This window comes from Polypterus senegalus, chromosome 4 (assembly GCF_016835505.1).
Source record: "Polypterus senegalus isolate Bchr_013 chromosome 4, ASM1683550v1, whole genome shotgun sequence".
NCBI classification, from domain to species: domain Eukaryota; kingdom Metazoa; phylum Chordata; class Cladistia; order Polypteriformes; family Polypteridae; genus Polypterus; species Polypterus senegalus.
This window is the reverse complement of record NC_053157.1, coordinates 51,883,056-51,906,875: the sequence shown is the minus strand read 5'-3', so window position 1 is coordinate 51,906,875 and position 23,820 is coordinate 51,883,056. Positions and strand designations below refer to the sequence as shown.

At 35.6% G+C, this 23,820-nt stretch overlaps 1 protein-coding gene across 3 annotated transcripts in view; it reads right to left on the bottom strand.

Moving 5' to 3' along the window:
• The window catches only part of rnf165a (ring finger protein 165a), a 117,191-nt gene that overhangs the window by 3,663 nt on the left and 89,708 nt on the right, over nucleotides 1–23,820 (bottom strand). For all 3 annotated transcript variants that reach the window (XM_039750620.1, XM_039750621.1, XM_039750622.1), the window contains exons 3-7: nucleotides 20,493–20,618; nucleotides 16,145–16,274; nucleotides 11,912–12,016; nucleotides 6,856–6,951; nucleotides 2,859–2,965 (exon numbers count right to left, since the gene is read on the bottom strand). In XM_039750620.1, the coding sequence (XP_039606554.1) occupies nucleotides 2,859–2,965; nucleotides 6,856–6,951; nucleotides 11,912–12,016; nucleotides 16,145–16,274; nucleotides 20,493–20,618 (564 nt within the window). The remainder of the gene's footprint in view (nucleotides 1–2,858; nucleotides 2,966–6,855; nucleotides 6,952–11,911; nucleotides 12,017–16,144; nucleotides 16,275–20,492; nucleotides 20,619–23,820) is intronic.

The window sequence follows — 23,820 nt, the reverse complement described above, 5'->3', positions numbered from 1 at the left end:
TTCATTACTTTTCAAAATAAAGTTATATGGTATGTGATTGTTTCATTCACTATGAAGACCTTCATAATCCGTAATTTTCATTTCTTCATGCTTGTTTTTCCATCAATTATAAAAAAAAATTTTAAATCACCTCATTAAGAAATATATGAGTAACAAATGTGAACTGTATTATCTATCAGTTAATTTCATATTTATAAACACTGATTTCTGCATTCTGGAACATTGCAATATGGCTACTCTGCATGTATAATTAGCCATGTGCCATCTCAAAACAAGTCATAAATGAGCCCTGCCCCTGCTTGAGAAACACAACACATGTGGAATAATAATAATAACTAAAGACTTATTACTGTCCAAAGCACCTGTATAAAGATCAGAAATACAAACAACACTGGAGGGGCACCTAGACTTCAAACAATGAAATGAGCCTCTGTTTTTGCATGGTTAATGTGTTCCCATATTTCTAATTTTTGGGCATTTGTTGGATTTTGCTTGTGGTTATCACTCTATTTGCATCTTTTGTTGTTTGATGCACGGTGGCACAGTTGTTAGCACTGCTGCCTCATAGCTCATATCACATTTCTGGCCACAATATTCAGTCCAACATAGCTGGGCGACGGGTCCAATAGTTTTCCAATATAAAAATTAACAAAGAATTGAACCACTGTTTTTTATTGTAACATAAAAACTTGAATGATAATTGCTGCATGTCACCATCTTTCATAATGGTACCCTTGTGATATCACAAGCCACTCCCATCTGACTGGCAAAAAGTATTGTTATGATAAACAATATGAATGTAGCTATGAAAAACAGCCAAAAAAGGGGCAATATAAAAAAAATATCTAAAAGAAAATCACGTAATGGAAATAATCTTGTTTATAAATGAGAGCCATAAAGACATTACCAGAATGCAGAAAAAGTTGAAAACAGCAAAGAACAGAAATATTTATCATTTGGACACCTGCACATGTTGCCTTGTAATGTCATGGTAGCCATTATGCATTTACAAATAGCTGCCAAGTCATATATTTCTCTAAACTTTGATATTCAATAGGAATGTGATTTTCAACTAAATTACCTGCCAAGCTAAAATAACCTATTTGGTTTGACCTTTTCTTTTGGTGATTAGAAAACAAATATTGTTTAAAACCTTGCAGGCATGGCTACTTACTTGTTTGTCAAGTAATTTTGGTAGTGTATTTGCCTGCTGTTCAAAATAGCAGCTTGCATAGTTAGACCTAACAATCATTAATTTATGGCTCAGTCTGTCAGGTTATAAGAGCAGCACTAACAGAAAGTGGTTAGCTAACCTTTTTAGACAAAAGCCATTTTCAGATTTAAACAAACCTTCTGTAGCAAAACACTGAAATCTCTCTCTTGACACCCATATTATTGCAAACTTTCCACCTGTTGCCTGGGTCATTCTGAACATTTCTGAAATAAAATGCTTTTGATGTTATCATAATTAACATGGAACATGGATAGAAACAACTCTGTATTTCTGGTATGTGGATCTTTCTCCACACTTTTCCACTACTGCATTATATTATATTATATTATATTATATATGCAAATTGGCAAAACGTTTTTTCATGCCACAGTCAGTATCCCATGCTGTAGGCAATACTTGAATTTGTATTCTTTAGGCTTGGTAGAATGTGATGATCACTGCCAAACGTAATACATGAAGGAAATTCTTTTCTTTATTTTTCTTTACTTAAGTATACTGGTGTCTTCTTTTTTTGCATTGTCCTCAAGGTGAACATCATTCTCACACTAACTGAGGGATATAATTGCATGGGCCTAGTTGTATTCTGCAGAATTAAGATGGCAGATTATGGTATGGATTATTCCTAAAATAAAAGAAGCAGAAACTTGCTGGTAAACTGTCATCTTTTTCTAGTTATGACATAGAATTTGAAACCATCTATTTTCTTACAGTATACATCATTAAATGTAGCCTTTTTGCTGCTTTGTCTAACACTTTTGCTATTTTACTTAGTACTGTATATTTCTTTTTGATGCTGTGCATTTGGTTTGTTCATGTTTTTCCCTTATATTTCTGTGACTGCTATTAAAGTTGATTTGTTTCAAAATAGTTTTGTAAAACTTGACTTGCTTCTATGGGATGTTATTTGATTTTAATAAATTCAATAAAATGTAAAAAAAAAAAAAAAGATTCAGACTCTTTAATTTACTTGGATGACACATGTATCATTAGAAAGGAGAAAAAAAATCTATAATTTAAGAATGAACTGACATGGTAGAGTTAAAGCACTAACAAACCATGAAATTAAATAAGATCTGTTATCAGTGAGGATTGGCTTTTAATTAAGCAACTCTCCAGGATCGGAGTTGGCCACCCATCATATAAGCTCATCATCTCCCCATTGCAAAACATGAGCTTTGCATATCAGGTAATGGACTTTTTTCACACCCTTGCCTTACCTGGCAGAAATTTAATTAGTAGAATAGATTTGTAGTACATTAAACTTTAATTACTATATTTTTTCATAATTTGGACCAATATACATGTTCTGTTAGGATAGCATGGTGGGTTCCATAATTATTAGTGCTGTTTCATGGGTTTGGAACATGGCTACTGTCTGCATAGAGGTTTTATATTCTCTCTATATTTGTGTACATTTTCTCTTTTTTGTATGCTATTTTAGCTGTAAAGCTGTTCAAAGTATCAAACACTACAAGTTATAAATACTTGCAGAAGGGTTAAATGACTTGCAGTAAACACTAAACCAGCAAATATTAAGTCAATGATAAAAAATATAATTTTGTACCATGCCAAGAAATTAAACTGAAATGAAACCAAAACTTGTGAAGAAATTTAAGTTAGTTACCTTACATCTTCTCCATCCTCCAGCATAGAAAGACAGATTGTGCATTTTTCATCCATGTCTGATTCCTCTTCTTCCTCCATGGCTATTTTTAACTCCTGCGGCCTTCTCTGAGAATTAAAATAGAAGAGCTGGGAAAAAACTTAAGTCATACCTTTGTAAAGAAAACAACCTGGTTATTGACTGGTTTATAAAAGTTTACTATTATTAATTTAGAATAGTTTTTATGAAGTTTATATATTTTCCAGATCAAAAAGAGTAGTGCTTTAACAACATCATTTAGCTGATACCTTATGCCTCTGATCACGTCTAGCTGCATAACAGTTAAAGCTTCTGGGCATTATGTTTTGCTATAAATGTTTAAAATGCTGTTTAGACTTAGTCCATCCACGTTTCCTTGTATCCTTTGCTCTCTCCCAAGAATTCTGATTTAACATCTAATATCCACCCACCTCTTCCCTAATCAGACTGCAATATTCTGTACCTGTTCTTTCCATAAATCAGTCCATATTAGAATTAGAACAATCTAGACGAGAACAGGCCATTCAGCCCAACAAAGCTCGCCAGTCCTATCCACTTGCTTCCTCCAAGAAAACATCAAGTCGAGTTTTGAAAGTCCCTAACGTCTTACTGTCTACCACACTACTTGGTAGCTTATTCCAAGTGTCTATCGTTCTTTGTGTAAAGAAAAACTTCCTAATGTTTGTGCGAAATTTACCCTTAACAAGTTTCCAACTGTGTCCCCGTGTTCTTGATGAGCTCATTTTAAAATACAAGTCTCGATCCACTGTACTAATTCCCTTCATAATTTTAAACACTTCAATCATGTCACCTCTTAATCTTCTTTTGCTTAAACTGTAAAGGCTCAGCTCTTTTAATCTTTCCTCATAATTCAACCCCTGTAGACCTGGAATCAGCCTAGTCGCTCTTCTCTGGACCTTTTCTAGTGCTGCTATGTCCTTTTTGTAGCCTGGAGACCAAAACTGCACACAGTACTCAAGATGAGGCCTCACCAGTGCATTATAAAGGTTGAGCATAACCTCCTTGGACTTGTACTCCACAGATCGTGCTATATAACCTAACATTCTGTTAGCCTTCTTAATGGCTTCTGAACACTGTTTGGAAGTTGATAGCTTGGAGTCCACTATGACTCCTAAATCCTTCTCATAAGATGTACTCTCGATTTTTCGACCGCCCATTGTGTATTCAAACCTAATATTTTTACTTCCTATGTGTAATACTTTACATTTACTGACATTAAATTTCATCTGCCACAAATCTGCCCAAGCCTGTATGCTATCCAAGTCCTTCTGTAATGATATAACGGATTCCAAATTATCTGCTAATCCACCTATCTTGGTATCATCTGCAAACTTAACCAGCTTGTTACTTATATTCCTATCTAAATCATTTATATATATTAAAAATAGCAGCGCCCTAGCACTGACCCCTGTGGAACACCACTCTTAACATCGCCAGTTCTGATGAGGTTCCTCGCACCATCACCCTCTGCTTCCTGTGTCTGAGCCAATTCTGCACCCATCTAAAAACATCACCCTGAATTCCCACTTCTTTTAACTTGATGCCCAACCTCTCATGTGGCACCTTATCAAATGCTTTCTGAAAGTCCAGATAAATAATATCATAAGCTCCACTTTGATCGTATCCTTTTGTTGCCTCCTCATAGAATTCCAACATGTTAGTAAAACACGACCTCCCCCTTCTGAACCCATGCTGACTGTTCAGAATAACTCCTGTCCTTGTCATGTGTTGCTCAATCTTATCCTTAATAATTCCTTCCATTAATTTTCCTGTGATGCTTGTTGCTTACTGGCCTATAGTTGCTTGGATCTGCCCTGTCACCCTTTTTATATAATGGGATGATATTTGCCATTTTCCAGTCCTTTGGAATCTCTCCAGTGCACAGTGACTTCCTAAAAATATGTGTCAAGGGTTTATATATGTACTCACTAGCCTCCTTAAGAACACGAGGATAAATATTATCTGGGCCTGGTGATTTGTTTGATTTCATCTTATTTAATCTGAGCAGCACTTCTCCCTCTACAATTTCCAAATCCCTCAGTACCTCCTTAGTAGTTGTGTTTACCTCTGGCAGGTTATCCACTTGCTCACTTGTAAACACCTCAGAAAAATGTAAGTTTAGGGCATCTGCTATTTCATTGTCTGTATCTTTTAATTCCCTTTACTATTCCTGATGAACTTGACCTCCTCCTTAACTGTTCTTTTACTACTAAAATACTGAAAGAATCTCTTGGGGTCTTCTTTCGCCTTATCTGCTATATTCCTCTCCAACTGTCTTTTAGCCTCTCTGATATCCTTCTTAATGGTTGCCCTCATTTTCTCATACGCGCTACGGTTCTCTTTGCAGTCATTAGTCTTATATGCCTTATACAGCAGTTTTTCCTTTGCAACTTCTTTTTTAAATCCTTATTAATCCATCGTGGAGATTTTTTAGTTTCCTATTACTTCCAAATTTAGGTATGTATCTGTCCTGCATTACATGTAAAACATTTTTAAACCTGTTCCACTGCTCCTCGACTGTCTCCACATTTAAAAGCTTATCCCAGTCTATCCTACTTAGACTTTGTCGCATCTGCTTAAAATTAGCCCTACTAAAGTTCAACTTAACAATTTTAGTCTTTGCATCTGTACTCTTACAAAATACTGAGAATTGTATTACATTATGGTCACTTGACCCTAGTGGTTCAATCACCTCTACACCCTCAATTCTATCCTGATTATTACAGAATACTAAATCCAGATAGGCTTCACCCCTTGTTGGTGCTTTAACATGCTGTGTTAAAAAACAGTCGCTGATTACTTCTAAAAACTCCTGCTCTTGTGCTCCTCCATCTGTAAGGTTATCCCAGTTAATATTTGGATAATTAAAGTCCCCCATGACTATAATATCCCCCTGTAAACTTGCCTTTTTGATATTACTAGATATATTCTTATTCTTCTTTTTTCGGCTGCTCCCGTTAGGGGTTGCCACAGCAGATCATCTTCTTCCATATCTTTCTATCCTCTGCACCTTGCTCTGTCACACCTATCACCTGCATGTCCTCTCTCACCACATTCATAAACCTTTGCTTAGGCCTTTCTCTTTTCCTCTTCCCTGGCAGCTCTATCCTTAGTATCCTTCTCCCAATACACCCAGCATCGCTCCTCTGCACATGTCCAAACCAACGCAATCTTGCCCCTCTGACTTTGTCTCCTAACCTTCCAACTTGAGCTGACCCTCTAATGTACGTACATTTCTAATCCTATCCATCCTCGTCACAACCAGTGCAAATCTTAGCATCTTTAACTCTGCCACCTCCAGCTCTGTCTCCTGCTTTCTTGTCAGTGCCACCATCTCCAATATAATAATCAAATGAATGCACTATCTATTACATGTGTTTCCCATGTTCAAAGCATTTCTCAAATTTTGGAAAGCATACAATAATAATAAGAGGTCTGAATGAAATGAGTGAGTCTGAATCAGCAAGAGCTGAGAAAATATAACAATAAGTGGAACAACCAGCTTGAAAAGAGGCCAAATACAAACAGCAGAGAACATTATCCAGAAACTACAGCCTGGTGCGCACTCTAACTTTGCCCTATTAAGCATATTCATTTCATTTTTATAGATTTCATACATGTATAGCTGTTAAACACATACATCCCAGTCAATTTCCAAACCAGCAGCTTTCATTTATCACAAAAGTACACACATCTGCAGCTCTCATGCCAGTCAGTCTATGCAGCTTTATAACAACAGTGTTCACAATTTACAGTAGGTTCAGTTCAGGCCATTTTCATAGGGCTACATCCATATGATTGATATGTGATAAGACAAGAGAAAATACTTTGTGTGTATATTTACTAAAGGTTTATCATTATAATTTGAACATGATTTCCCGGTTTAAAAGTTAATTTAATAAACAAACAGGCTTTTTAAATATTTTTGGTCCTAAAAGCAAATAGACCCTGTTCTCACCTTCTTATACTTGTGTGGAAAGGTGTACCTCTCAATGGTGGTTTGCACTGCCCCCCGGTTTACACTTCCTAGTCTGTCTTCTAGCTGTAGCAGCTCCTGTTGTAAAGAAAGATTGATTAGTGTGGCAAGGTCATCTTTGCTCTCATGCTAGGTCTACTTTAAATGAAAACATTCAAACCTTATTGAATAACAGAGTGAATACATTAGCAGTAAATTGTTAGTGAAGACATTTTCTTAAATAAAATACTTTGGCGCTAAAATTATTTTTATGGCCTTTAATTGGAAGATTTAGTCAATTTATGGTGCAATATGACATTAGACATTTTAGAACAAAAAGCTGTTTTCTATTGTATTAGCAAAAGGGTAGTTCATCTCCCCATCCTCTAGGCCTGCTAGCAGTGAGACACAAGCTGGGGTAGACAATAAAAGTATTACAATCAGGAAAATATAAATAAAACCAGAGACCTCCCTATATTGCATGTGTCAGCACTTGATATTCTCCTCAACATAAAATTAATGCTGAGTCAGTCTTTCATTCCTTATGACTTTGATAAGAAGGAAATTTGGAGAAGAACAGAAAACAGCTTGATAACTAACTGAATGGATGGATGAGTGAATAAGTGAATGAAGGACAATCAATGTCATCAGTCAGCCAGGAAAAAACAAATAACACACCTACACTGCAGTGATCTTGTTAGAATTAACAATTTGGTCAACTAAAAATTGCATTGACAATATATTAGGTTTGTGTAGTTAAATAATAAAAGTAACATGATTTTTTACATAGTGCAAAATAGTTCATTACATTGTTTTCTTTAAAATACACTTATCATATTTTACAAAAAAATATAATAATGTGGTTTCCATTAAACAATATGTAATTCATTATCTGTCAAATAAATTAACATTAATCATTAGTCTTAGTTTACATTGCACTCCATTTCATTATACTTATACTGTATAAATCCTTCACTTATTTAATGAAAGTAATATAATAAATTATATAAAGATATATAAATATATATATATATATATATATATATATATATATATATATATATATATATATATATAATTAACACTTCCTTACATGAAGTCTAACTTGTAAACATTTGTGAATAACTCAATGCTCACGTCTATATGTTTCTGAAATATGCCCTACATAGTCAGCAGAAAAATGGTTCATTTAGTTAAACAAAGAGATCAAGTTGAGGCCAAAATCAGTTCATGACTAAGAAATTGTCTAGACCTAACAAGACATTGTGATATAAACCAATATTTAGAAAAGTTTTTTTTAATGCATGATATAAACGTTTGACATGATAGCACTGTATTTAGCACTACTGCCTCATAGATTCTGGAGACTACAGCTGATTTGAGTTCCATCTGTCTGTGTGGGGTATGCATGTACTCCTTGCATCTGAGAAAAATTTCTACTAATACCCTAGTCTTCTCTCACATTGCAAGATATGTATGTTTTTAATTAACTTTGTTAAAATGGCTCAGTATGTGTGAGTGTTTGCCAAGAGTGCACCATACGATTGAAAAGCCACCTCATCCGCTGTTAAATCCGGTCCTGCAATCCTTGGTGCTGTAAAGGGTTCTGCCCTCCAGGAAATTGGGCTGGAATAAGCAGGTACAGAAAATGGCTGGATGGATGGATGTCATGAAATTAAGAGATGCATTTTGTTCTGATTGATTAAAGATAAGAATTACTAAATTACCTGTTAACAGCTGTTAACTTCACAAAAAAATCTGATGGCATAGTCCAGAACATGTTATTATACAATCAGAGTATGATCAGCGGTTATGTTAAATGCTAAAATGATTAAAGATTCTGACTAATAATAATAATAATAATAATAACAATAACAATAACAATAATAATAATAATAATAATAATAATAAAGAACATGTTTTCAAGTTTGCAATTTTATTGCAACACACAATGTTTTAAGGGACTAATATTTTGCCTTTCCATGTCTGATATTAAAAAATGAGTGACATTAATTACTAATCTAATCTATCTTTATTACTTTATGGTTATTTGTTTGACAAGTACTATAAAGGTTGTCTTTAGCACTATGAAAGGGAAAGGATTATTTTTACTATAGGCTTAACTGTAGAGCAACAATGTCTGCACCATACTAGAATGTGTCAGGTGATGCAACCACATCTCAACTATAGTACAGATGATATACAGTAGTATTGAGGCAAAGGCAACTTTTGAAGTGACCTTGTTAAATGTAAAATGGGGTTTATTCAGAGGGAAAATCGGACAGGTAACAATGTAAAAAGTGATTCAAATAGAACAGGGTGCTCTTTGCAGATCTCTTTGTGTGTGTGTGTGTGTGTGTGTGTGTGTGTGTAAATGCTGAATGGATGATGAGTCATTGACAGGAAGGTTGAGCACAAACTAATATTGAACAGAACAAAATTAAGCCCTAATTGAAGTAAAGATTAAAGTTCTTTCCAAACTCACAGATAACTCCATGAAGGGCCACAATAAAAAAATCAGAAGCCCCCTGTAACCCAAAAACAACCTTTAGACACAATGGGAAGATGCATTTCTTAATATGAATAAGATTCAAAAGTGAGGCCAATTCACTAACATGGAGAAAACAGTTTGGCAATAATTATTGATTCAAATCAATCAGGCCCTTAATTGAAAAAGCATTTCTTAAACCAGAATCCACCCAGAACATTATACGGCCATACACATTTTCATGAATTACTTTCAGTCATGAAAAGCTCACTACTGGTCCATATATTTTTTATCTTTACTATCTCTTCTAGTTTTAATGAATGTCTCAATAAATGTTGCTCTTGGGGTATATGGACTGAGAGTATCTAACCCTTTTCTACAGGGTTCAGTGCTATGTGTGTGTGTGTGTGTGTGTGTGTGTGTGTATGTGTGTGTGTGCGTGTGTGTGTGTGTGCATGTGTGGATGTGATAATAATGCCCTTTACATAGATATTCAGAAGGCATTTCAAAACAAGTTGCAATGACCTAATGGTTTTTCCTTTATCAGAGGGAAGGTTGTTGATTACATTTTCATAATATAAAGCTTGTGATTCTGTCAGCAATTCTCAATGGTTTCATAATCAGACAATAGCAAATATATGACACTGTCTGGACTATGGTCCATTAGTAGTGGTGGTAAGGTCAGGTCCCACTGTAGGCTGCAGTTTACTTATGCAGCTGCTATTTGCCAAAGACTTGAGGTTGTCTGGTTTAGCCATCATAGCATGAGCACAGATTTAGCCATTGCACAGGACTGAATATTGCTTTGATTATTTCTAGTTATGGCGTCAGCCTCATTCACTGCCCAGAACACAACAGGTTAGCAGCATGAGGTGCAATCTCAATGACTGCCTCAATGTAGAAGTAATTAGAGTCACACTCTCATTTAGTCAGTTCAGTTACAAATGTTAATGTCTGAAAAATGTTTCAAAGATATCTATTGTAGAACGTTAGTGCTGTCTTCTTTATCAGCCAGTAAAAAACATCAGTATTGTTCAATCAGTCTGAAACTTTTACGAGTTAATTTACCTCTAACAGTGTTTATCTGGCAGTTTTACTTGCAGACCTTTAATAACTGGTGGAAATCAAGGCCTAATTTTAACTCATTTAAGAAGCCCATAGTTTAATTACAAGGTTTGGCTTCAGGTCCAGAAGAAGAATGGAAAGCGGTAGTTAAAGGATTTGCAATATCAACTTGATGACATTGTACAAATGTTAGGTGAATAAGGATTGACAGGCATTGCTGTGCTGAAAGTCTATTTTTTTGAAAGTGAATTGAGAGATATTACACATAAAACCCTAATCCTGAGAGGAAGGGCAAACCAACTGGAGATGCCAGTGTAAAGGTAAAGCAAACATTTTCCATTATCGGAAATGAACATCACCAGTCCAGCCAGTTTGTCTCTGGCCATGTTTGTTAAATTTGATTTTATGGTGACATTTCCTAATTTCAGTTGCATGGTAGCCACAATTACTTGCCATTACCTCGACCTATTTTACCACTTTACTAATGTTTAGAAACAGGTTCTAGACTTTCACTTTTGACTCTTTCAGTCTTTCTTGTCCAGTGTTTAAGTCCAGTCTTCTAGAATTCATGCACTTTTTGATGACGCTGTTCCCTAACAGTGTTTTGCTTATGTTGTGTTAATTTGGATTGTGGCCATAAAGCATGCATTTTTTACTACGTCCTTTTCTATCCTTGTGCTTAAATGCCAAATTTATTTCCAGTTTGAACATGTGCCCTCTGTGCTCATGAATGGCCCACCTCTCAAACAGGGCTTAACTAAGGGGGGTACAGATAAACATCCATTCTGGGCAAGACTGCTTCTGAAGAGATATGACACTTAGACATACATCAGGTATTAGGTAAGACAGGCTAATAGGCAGATAACTAGACTGTCTTGGTGTAAGCAGTTCTTGCCATTAGGGTTTTGATTGTGAACAGTTCTGCTATTTATATCTTGTATTATTTATTGCTTTAAAAAACACTAGCACACACATGGCAGGGTGGGAAAATATAGGTATACAATATAAGTACAAAGGACAAAATTTAAAAACTATACAAAAAGTTAATGCCAGATTTCACTTCAAACATGACAGAGAACCTCTAAATTCAATAATATATTAGAAAAACTGTAATAAAGAAAAACAAAAAGTACAGCATTGTCACGGATGTGGCATACAGGCTGAGCAATTTAAAAGAGAATGAGAAGTTAAAAATTGGCAACAGGTAAAAAATGGAAGGAAAATAAAAGTCAGTGGAAGACAATGAAAAAGTAAACTTCACAAAGAAACATTAAAGGAAATCATAAAGAACTTGACAAAAATAAAATATATAAAAAAAAATCTTGTTGATGAAAGACAGTTTTGAGCATACTCAAATTTAAGTAAAAGGTAGGAAGGAATGCTGCCATCTAGCAGTCAAATAAATGGGCCAGGATTTTGAACCATGAAGATTAAACTATTAACACGACTTTTGGCTTTTTAAAAAAAGCAAAATAAAATAGACAACAATAAAGAAAGCAAATCAACCTCATAGCTCTCTCTCACTGCTGACGCATGTCGTGTAGGGCTGAGTCCTTGCAGGGCAAGCAGGTGCAGTTGTGGATATGGATAGTTCCTGATTTCATGAACAACCTTAAAGAGCACAGAAATACACATTTAATACATAATTAAAAGGTATAAATATATATTTATTGTATCACCAAAGCACTCTTCTTACTAGAAGATAATACATTTCCACTCCCCCACAAATTAATAATATTCTTTTGAGTTTACTCTGATATTTACTCATGCCTGTGTAATAAGTTTAGAGTGAGTGTGTCTAATTCTATTCATCAGAGAGTTTTTTTTATTTTCAGAAAAAAAAGTTTATTTGGATAAAATGACATTAAATACTATTCCAAATGAGCTGGCTGGGCCCATGCTGAAAGCGTCAGTCAGTCAAAGTGAATAAGAAGAGATAACAAAAAGTCAGTGTGAGAGACAGGTTCCTGCCTGCATCGAGCACCTTTGGAAGTGACACCCCCCTCTCTACAGCAGCTCTGCTTTCTGTTGCAGCTTCAGTATATCACATTGCCAACAAAAAAAATTGAAAATAATTAAAACTCCAGTTCCATTATACAGTAAAAATAAATCTAAAGCAGATTCATACTGGTGGACGTACTGTATTTGCTTTAAGGTAAAGAAGTGAAATGGTTTGGGCATTTTCAGTCTGGCTGATAATTGCAAAATCTTTCCTTAATGTGTGCACAAGTGCTACAAAAAGAGACTTGCAGAGCAATTAAATTGCAGCGGCAGCAGCAGCTGGGACCTAAAAATATACCCAGCACCCTCCTGTTTATATATAAGCAGGCAGTAGTAAACGGGGCTGTCTCATTTTTTCCATTATACGCCAAAGGAGCAAAACAAACTGAACAGCTTATCATGAAGCAGGCATCTAGTGAAACTGCTGAAGAAACCACCTTTGATCTTTTAGAAGTAAACAGGAACATAGTGTATGTAACAAACGAGCACTCAGCCATAAAACATATGACAGTCACACAGAACAAATGAATGCCCCTGATTAATACTAATACTATTACTAATGCTAATACTAATACTGCAGTTACAAGCAATACATCCACTTTTTGTATAAGTACAAGCATTTATCCATTCTTCTGTTATCTCAATCCTTTAATCCAAATGTCATGGTCACCTGGGACCACAGCCTGGGTAAGCAGCACGGGGCACAACTACTGAGTCAACCCAGGACAGGTTGCCAGTCTACTCCAGAACACATTCACTCAAACAATTGCACTCACTCACACTTAGCCATTTACAGCAAGAGGTACAAATTAACCTTACTTCAGTTTCACATTTAGGGAAATGAATAGAGCACCAGGCAAAAAACTAATGCAGACGTGCAATGAATAAAGAAACTTCTAACAGAAAGGGACTAGACCAGAATGCAAACCCCTTCATCTGGATTTTGAAGGCAGCAGTGATATTTGCTATACTCTAATACTTTTTTCATTTTCTCAATCCTTGTTCATTTTCAAACTTATTTAATGTAATTCAGTGTTATGGGTTGTTAAGGCCCATTCTCAGTAGCATTGGGGTTAAGGTATAAACTGACTCTTAGTTCATCACACACATACAGTGCATATTATACAAAATATACACCATGAATAATATTCAACTGAGCAATAAAATCATAATCATGCAAACAAAGTGAGTTTGAGTATTTATAGCCATGTGCTATGCAATGGACTAGTGACTCATTCAGAGCTGGCTCTTGCCTTGTGCCCAATGTTGCCAGGATAGAGTCAGGCCCATTGTGACTCTCCTCTCAAAAAAATGAATGAATAAATAAATCATTGTCACTAGTTAGCATGATAAACTCAAAAGGTCCAACAACATTCTGCAGATATGCTTTAATTGCAATATTACAAAATACTGATTCTTATATAGTACGTGGAACACTCATGGGAATAGTGATGCTGCCTGCCAACTATAAAGTTAAACCTCCGTCTGGCCAAAGCCTGTCTACAGCATTACATTCTCATCCTATCTATGTGGATTTTCACATATTTTTCTGGTTTTATCATACATCCTATCATACATCCTAAAGTAACAAAGGTTAATTTGATGCATGTGAATATGCCCTGCAATAGGCCAGTGCCCTGTCGTGTAATGATAATAACATTAGTTTAATACTGCATAAAATATGCTTAGGCCCACTGTAAAGCAGTGATTCAAAAATAGAAAGACGAAAATAAAAGAATAATTGCATAATGTTTTACTCTCATTTATTTATTACTTCATAGAGGCATTCTTGGCAAAAACCATAGCCTAAACAATGGTGAGAAGCCAGTTTATCACATGAACAGGGCCACAGGTTTCTGCAGGACCCTATCTCAACTAGCACAGAGTGCAAGGCAGGAACAAACCCTGGACACACACTAGGGCCAATTCAGGATTGCCAATTCACCTAACCTGCATGTGGGAAGAAACCCATTCGGACAGAGATAGAACATGCAGACTCCACACAGGGAGGACCTGGGATGCAAATCCTGGTCTCCTTACTGTGAAGCAGCAGCACTATCAATGTGCCAGCATACTGCCACATTCATTCATAAGGTAGAAATTTCAAGTTAAAAACTAACCTACTGTGCACCTCTTTAGGATGTGGGAGGAAACCAGAATGCTTAACAGAAAATATAGACAGACATGGAAAGAACATGCAATCTCAACAAAGATAGCAACCTGGCTTAGATGTGAATTCAGTATGCTGGAGCTATAAGGGAGCAGGGCAAACTACAATGCCACTATTCTGACCAATTAAAAATAATTAAGAATCAATTTTTTAATAAAATGTATGAAGTTTTGAAGGTGTTAATGTTTTCCATTGACATTATATTCTCTTTAACAGGTTTTTAAAGAAGTTTACAGCAAACAAAATGTCAACATCAGGTCTACCAACCATGCCATTGATTTTTCAGGAGTTAAGCTTCTTGTGACATTTTGTGACAACCAAATGCATACTTCTCCTGTATTTATCCCTATTAATCTTTGTAGAACACATGCTCACAATGTGTTGAATAATATATTTTTTGACTAGTCAATATCTAGTCAACAGGTATCTCTAATTGAAAGCGCCATTAAAAGTCTAAAATGGAAAAGTTCATTAGCTGTCAGCTGCCAAATGGGATGAGCACAAAAAAAACATGAATTAGCATGATATGTTAACTGTGGGTTGCCCGTGTGGTCTCTAATAAGATATGTTGATCCATCTAGAGCTTAGTCGCTATGCAGTACGTACTTCCCTATGTTTGTTCTCATTTTTTGTGGAGCAATACAGAGGAAAGTGTTATGCCTGGTTCACCCAAGTGGGTGGCCCAGTAACAAAGTAGGAAAGTATATCTTCACCCATAATGGAATTGTTATATGGTCAAAGGTTGACTTTATTACTCTTTTTAAGTGTCTTACTTGGTTGCTAGTTACTGTGGACCTACATCTATAAGCACCTGTTATTGTGTCATAGTTTCCTACTTGGTTACTGGGCACTGAGGAAAGATGGGATACCTCAAAACACGTCAACCATATCTATACTGTATATCTTTATTACTGTATCTTCATTATTATATATTCACTGGATCTGTGTGAGGCTCACAATGTTTATTTAACTGTTGTTGACTCTTGCCAGCTGCTAGGTGATCTTGTTGGTCGCATTTATTTTGGTTAATATGTTCTTGATTTTGTACATGGTTTTGTTTACTGGTATGTAAGTTGTATGTTGTCCCCGGTTGATGTAAACACTATTATGATTGTTCCATATTGGGTGGTATATGTCTATTGTTGTTATATATGTTATACTACTTATGTAATATGATAAAACATCTGTACCTAGTGGATCTATATTGTTTTTTTCTTGTATAATATATATATATATATATATATATATATATATATATATATATATATATATATATATAGTATTTATGTTTAAAACTAGTGTTCACATGTTATAATATATCATTTATTTAATACAGTACTTTTAGTGTCTGCTCACTTGGTGTGTTTATTATATTTGTTAGTAAGAAGCTGTATGATAGAAGATAGACAGATAGATAGATACTTTATTAATCCCAAGGGGAAATTCACAAAAGAATAGTAAAATAGTAAAAAGTGTCCAGGGAGCAATTCCACATAAAAGAATTTAATTTTGGAATTATTGTAACACTTCAGGATCTTGCTCAAGTTATATGCATTTACATTGCTTACCACTTGTGCTGATGAGGCATTTCTGGGGAAGTGGTGCATTCTGGGAGTGGCCAAATAATGCTGATAGTGTTGGGGAAGTTGCCTGACTTGGTACTGAGAGTGAGAAAGTCCAGCATCCACACTGAGATCCCTGTTAAAACAGAACAAAATAGTCAGAAACAGAAAATACCCACAGCCTCACATAGCCTGCTCATTTACCGGTATATGGATTGCTTTTTTCAAGGAATTTCACTTGCCATTTTTGCATAGTATTCTTTTTAATGATTGAATCACACATTCTTAGGCATTTAGCTTCCACTGTTTGATTTCATCTATGATATAATCTTGTTACTGCTGACTGGTAGCATTGCCTTTATTTTAGAGCAAAGACTCCTAACAGAATTTACTATGCACTGTGGAAAATGTGTATTTAAGTATAATTGATTTAAAGCTTTTATGCATAGCCTCAGCACATAGCTAAGGGCCTTATTGGAATTGGGTGTGAACCCTTGCATAAATCACATGACCATAGGCATATTGTTGGATTATAACACCTAAGTAAGCAGGCTTAAATATATTAAAAAGAATATGGATTTTATATAATAATATTATATAATAAAGGTGGTTAACACTGTTACCTCATTGATCCAGCATATTAGGTTTTATCCTACTGCTGTTTGTGTGGAGTGTGCATGTTCTATTTGTTTTTTCATCCTAGTTTTCTATCAGGTACTGCAATTTTCCTACAGTATCCCCAAAGATATGTGTATTAACTAGAGGTTTTAAATTGATCCCATGTGGATGTGTGAGAGTGAGTATGTTCTTTGACAGACTGGTGCCTTTCCTAGGGCTGATTCTTGCTTTTTGCTCTATGTTGTCTCAATAGTCCGTAACCCCAAATTATGTTAAATAGGTCTCAGAATGTTATAACTTCTGTGGTGGGTTGGCACCCTGCCTGGGATTGGTTCCTGCCTTGTGCCCTGTGTTGGCTGGGATTGGCTCCAGCAGACCCCCTTGACCCTGTGTTCGGAATTCAGCGGGTTGGAAAATGGATGGATGGATGTTATAACTTATAATGCAATAGAATTGCATGGAATAGCAGTTGTTAACACAAATCCAAGTTACTGGGTTTAAATCCTAAACATTCTCTTTATTATTGATTTTATTGTCATATACATCGTATACATGAACAGAAAATTTCTACAATTTATTTAAGGTAACATTGCTTGTTTCTCCATGCAGTCCCTATCCCTTTAGGTTCAGTGCTTCTAACATTCTAGACTTAATTTTTTTTTTATTCATATACTATATTAATCTCCAAGGGGCAATTATCGTTTCACAAGAAACTCTGGGGGTCAGAGTGCTTTTAATCCCCTTTAGGTAGTACTCTGTTTCAAACATACAGTAAACAGCCATGCAATACTTAATATTCAGCTTTACTTCTTGGAATATCATGCACCTCTGATGACTTTTTTCATTGTTGCTCTCAATAGTGATACTGGGCAGGTGACCACTAAAAGGACAGCTGGCAACATCTGTTTCCTGTCTTTAATACATTTTACCTGTCATTTGGTGGGTAGCATTGTCATATGCACGGAGTACAATGAAATGGTAGGAACCACAACTGACAACACTGCTAGGAGGAGAATGAAGCACTTTTAGTAACCCCTAAAACCGACAGACACAACATCTCAAAGGAAGCAATAAGAGTGTACATTGGTGGTATTTGGTCTATTTTTGTGGCTGAGATCCCTGCAGTTTTTAAATAGACACACAGTATCAAAGCTGAGAAGATGCACGAGATCTAGTCAAAATGTTAAAACTAGTGAGCTATTCTGATTAACATGCCTGCTCAATGTTGTATGGATAACAAAAGCAGTACCTTCAGAAATGTAAAGCAAGGTGGTGGTCCCATTTTCAAGATGAGTAACTAGACAGTATACCTTGTTTATTAAGGATCACATTATTCAACCACCTGAGGAGAACCTAGATAGGGTACTGAAGTAGAAACTATAGCTGACTGCTACCCCTTTGGTTCAAATACAATGCAGATTCCTTTTTAGATCTCTTTGTTTTTTGAAGCCACATCAAAAGGGGTTTATACAGTATCAGCTTGTCAAGGTTTTCTAAACATATTTTGCGGAAATTATGACATATTTTACTAACTGTGCAGCAGGATTATATGCTAATGCAGCCACTACTATGTGAATATTCAGGAAGTGAGAATGTTAGGAGATTATCAGTTATAGAGACCTCCTCTTTAGGAACAAGATTTATACAGTGATAGGAGCTGTTGGTAGAACTGGCAAGAAATAGATTTCTCCACAAAATTGTGGAGCTTGTTCTCACTGATGATGTAAGGAGTTTGAAAACTGAGAAAATACTATGGTCGACCTGATACTGCTTTTGATTCATTATTGCAATTTGATTCCACCATAACACCTATCATGGAAGATGCAGAGTGCAAAATTTACTTTAAGGAAACACTGACACATGGTAGAAGTTTTTTTTTTCTCTTTGCTAGATTATAACTACTTTTGTTTTTGTTTATTTCCAGGACAAAATCACAGGAAGATTGCATCTATTCAAGTACTGTTGGTACTGTATAAGTGTAAGGCAAAAACAAGTATCAGGTGTCAGGCAGCACTATAACATACCAAACCATTTTCTAAACCTGCTAAACTGTGAGCAGGGTCATGGAGGGCTGGAGCTTATTCCATAAGGTGCAAGGTAGGGACAAGCCGCTAGACGGGGCACCAGTTCATTGCAGAATGAACACACGCATACACACACACGCACAGACATGCACTAGGGCCAATTTACCACCACCAATTCACCTAACATGCATGTCTTTGGACTGTGGGAGGAAACCGGAGCAGCTGGAGGAAACTGATGCAAACACAGAGAGAACATGCAAACTGCAGGCCGGGAGGACCAGGTTTAGCTCTGGATTCCTTACTGCAAGGCAGCAGCATAACCACGTGTGACCATGCCAGTTATTATATTATATTATATTATAATCCTCCTTTTGCCGCCTTTTATGACACACAATAGAAATGGTGGCCTTATTCTAACTCCAGGTTATGACCAGATGGACAGTACAAATTATAGCAAGTGATGGCAGGATTATGCATGACTGATATATTTTCAATAGTTTACTGCTGGCATAAAAGCAGAACAATGGTAAATGCTACTGTCTCTCTTACATAGACTATGGTTAAAATCTTAGTCAAGCCACTCTCTTGTATGTATGTTCACCTGGTTTGTTTTCCAAGTACTTCGGATTTCTCCCACTTCCCAGAGACATGGGTGCTGTGTTGAATGGCAGTTCTAAATTGACCAGGTTCCCAAGTGTAGGTATGAGTGTAAATATGGTCTGTGATGGATTATGTTATGGCTGGCTACAAACTTTGTGCCTAGGGTTCAAAGGGTAAGTGCCAGCCACAGTAATTATTTAATAGAATAAGTACATTCAAAAAATGAAATAATAATTTTACTACTTTGCTTCTTCATCTATCCATTTGCACTGATATCATACAAATGTTATAATGAACAACTCAAACAATTATGTCCCTCTTAACTGCAATGGTCATCCTTTACAATGTTATATTTTATGTATTTATTCACATGTCATTATTGTATAATACTGATAATGCTTGAGAAGTAAACCTGCTTGCAAATATTCTTTAAAGGAATGATTTTGATTTCCATCAGGTTATCTTTACTCACCCTTCAAGCTTGAGCAATAAGAAGGGTAGGAAACAAATAGGTGGTTAATTGTAACTATTCGTCATCTTTAGAAAACATTCAATACAATAGAAAACTAGTACTCACTGAAAGAACAAAAACTCCCTTCCCGCACGGGAGGGACAAATTCAAGGGAAATCAAGCTCAGAACAGAATATATTATGCATGAACTATAATGAATGAACACAAATGTGTATAAGAATACAATCCCAAAATCATCCTTTCAAGAAACAATTAGCAGATGAGATTAGTAAGAGAAAATGATCACTAAACCTGCTCTGCAGTTGTTGTTGGATTTGGTTTTGCCAGTATGTCAAACAGAAACAAATAGACTAACAAGAAACTGCAAAGAAAAATGGACAGCAGAATCTTACACAATTTTATAGGCTGGTCTAGAATTACATCACACCACACAGGCAGCCGAACTCTGTTTTAATGAGGAAAATGCCTCTACATTTACCTTTACAAAATGTGAAATGGCCTAATTTGTTACAGATGTTTTTGGTGTTCCATTGTTTAAAAGCTAAGGATTACATTTTTCACCAGCAATTTGTCATCTCCTTTCTAGCTAGAGTCTTTTTGAAGTTGAATCAAATTAGGAGAAAACATTCAGACAACTTACCAGTCAGTGCCTTCTGCTAAGTACCGTGGCTGCTGCCCCATAGTCTGGGGGACATGCAAGGTAGGGCCGTAGTCATAGCCAGAGCGCAGCCGATGGGGTTGGAGAGGTACTCGCTCCTGAGTCCGCCTGAGAAAAGCAAAGAAAGGTTTAAAAAGTTTGCCATTTCTAATAATGGAGGTCTAGAGTTTTGCAAGCTATTTGATATCTTTAAAAAATTTTCAGTAATGGATTTTTCAAATATGTTACACTCCACAAACATTCTTCCCAAAATTTTGTTTCAATGGGCTGTAATAAATTTTCCAAGAAAAACGACACACTGAGGCATAAATGAGAATCAAACTACAAAGCTGATGGTTCAGACCCTGCCTTACTATGTGACTCTAAGCAAGTCACTTAATATTCCTGTGCTTCATATATATATATAATGCTTTTTTCAATATTTTATGTTTCTGAGAAGCCACATCATTTTATTACTGATTGTTCTCCCAAGTACAGCATATTCTGGTTTACATGAAATCAAATCATGTGCAAGACACTTTCCTGACTATGGGCACAATCTCTGTGCTTTGGCATTACATTAGCTTTAGTTAAACTGTTTTTCAGACTAGTAAATTATTTTAAAATAAACTGCAAATCGTTAAAACAATAAACAGCTCTTGTCTTCTGTGCAGTGTGTTGCCTTATGGGTATAAAAGAAATTATGAGATGAATTCTATTATTTTCAGCCATCTTTCTTTGTTTACATAATTCTCACTTAACACAATATTTTCCTTTTATCTGAAAACAGGAGACATACATAATCATGATGAACTCTGAATTAAATTGGAGATATTTTACCAATCATTATTAAACTGGTTTTCTTTAAATATTTACAGTAATTGTGTGTTTGGCTATATGCCATTAAGCACGGAGGTTTATGTTTAATTATTTTTCACATTTTAAATATGTTACCAAAGTAAATTAAATCAAAATTGCTAAATAAAAAAGGAAACGTGACTGTTTTTTTTTATTGTTATTGAAACTAGGGCACCAAATCTTTATAGGTGAGCAAAGACATATCTTATGTAATATTACTCTACTGTATAAGTCCATTTCTGAAAAGGGAAAAACAAAACTAAAAGAAAAAGACAACTTCTAGAAAAACCCTTAGAAAAACCATTGTGCCTTTAAGGGGTGTATTTAATTTTTCTTCTACAATTTAGTTATTTGAATGCAAGGTATAGTTTAAAATGACATTTAGGTGTAACTTCCAGGCTTTCCCTATTTCACCCATGCTGCTTCCATGTTCAAAGTGCAATGAAAGGAGGCATGGCTTAAGGGGTTTGTGTGACATCAGTTTTTAAAAATATACTATTACTGATACTATATTTGCTCACCATAAATAAAACCAGATATCCTGTATGAACACAGTTTACGTATTTCTATGGGGCACTGAAAGCAAAAATTAAACAAGTAAATGCAAACGAGAAGACAGGAAGCACAGATAAACAGTTAGGTTTAATATAGTGCCTTCCATGTTAAACATCAAATACAACACAGCATAAGTGATTATATCAGCATTCAAACCAAAGTGTGACCCTGAACAAGTCACCTTACAAATTTTTTCAGAAATTTTCATTCTTAGCTATCATTTACAAAATCTTAATAAGTTGAGTCTCTGCACATACTTGTACTTATGACTACCAGTTATATCATGTGGCATCCCCAGCAGCTCAGTTATACAGTTCTGCCACTAGATACTACAAAACTAAAGAGATTTAATTTGAACACATCTTAAGGAAGAGCTCCTGTACATGTAATGCATAGAACTCTTTCTCCCATGTCCAAGCACTGATGTTCTTCTCTATTTTGTACAGTGTATCTTTTTTTCTTGTCACCAAGGAAATCACACACAACAACAGCAGCTGTGTCTACTACCTGGTTGTTCTCAAAAAGAGTATGAACATAGTGTCAACATTTTGTAGCATCACAAATAATAATGGAACCGGAAATTAAAGATACTTTGTAATGTGTGCAGATTGTGTAATATACTTTGACACTGACTGCCAGTTTCCATGTGTTATTCTTAAAGTAATGATTATAGGAAGCTGAATGGAAGCTACATGAATGTATTCATCTGTTTTTGAAACTGCAAAACAAGGTGTAGTCAGTATTATTAATCAATGACCTCTTTCTTGCACTATATCCACAGGCCAAAGAATATGTACCTATCCACGCGTCTGCTTCCTGAACTCAATTATTTATTTATTATGAGTCAGTTTAGGCTGTCAAGTGCCATTCTCTTGGAACTATGTGCTTAGTTGACTATAGCATTAGAAAGACAGATTTTCCAAAATCAGGATCTACTTGTTTATTTGCAGAAGCGTACATTTTTCCAAACATGATCAGGGTAACTGACGAAATTCATATTGCAATTAGGGCACCTAGTAAGAATGAAGCTGCTTTTGTTAACCATAAGCAGTTACATTCCATTAACACACAAATCACTTGCGATGCCAATATGAGATAGACAAGCTTCTTGACTTGTTGGTTTGCTTCATCCCATGATTCATTTATTTTGAGGCAAAGTAGTATTGACAGACAACTTGCTGAAGATGCTATATGCGATGGCTGACTTGCTGGTAAGGTGAATGGCTTAACCCTCAGTGTTTCATATGGTCTATACTATTCATTGTAACAGCAATTATGTAATTACATGTGTCAGGTGATAGTGCCTACTCGCTCAGACACAGGTGCATTATGGATTTCCCTAACCAAAGAGGAGAGAGAAGAGATGCTTCAATTCCAGGCAGAGCGTAGCTTAGGACTTCTCAAATGCAGATACTTGTGGCTTGACGCATCAGCCAGGAGGCTGCTCTACCAGCCAATGAAGCATCTGCAGCCTTGTGTTTGCATATGTATGAGCACTGTTTAGCATAGTCCATATATGGTTGATTCAGGATGGCAACTGGGTGGAGTTTGAGGCACTTTCATGTATGCACATTTACAAGATGATTGTGATTTATAAAGGGTAAATAGCATAGAAATGTGCGTACACCAGGTTTTATAAAAATAATTTGTTTGTTTTTGCTGTATGCATTTTCCTGTTTTTTTGTGCTTGCATATTTTTATGCTCGAATTAACACAGATTTTTATAAAGAATACCCCTGGACAGTATAACAATCCAACACAGGATACACTTACCTTCACACTCATTCATACAGTATTCAGCCTTTTTACTTCTGCCACATAGAAGATATTATTTTATGGTTGTAATTCAAATTCACACATGCCAGGTATTATGTAAATGAGGAGACTGTTTCACAATATTAAGTATCATTATCACTTT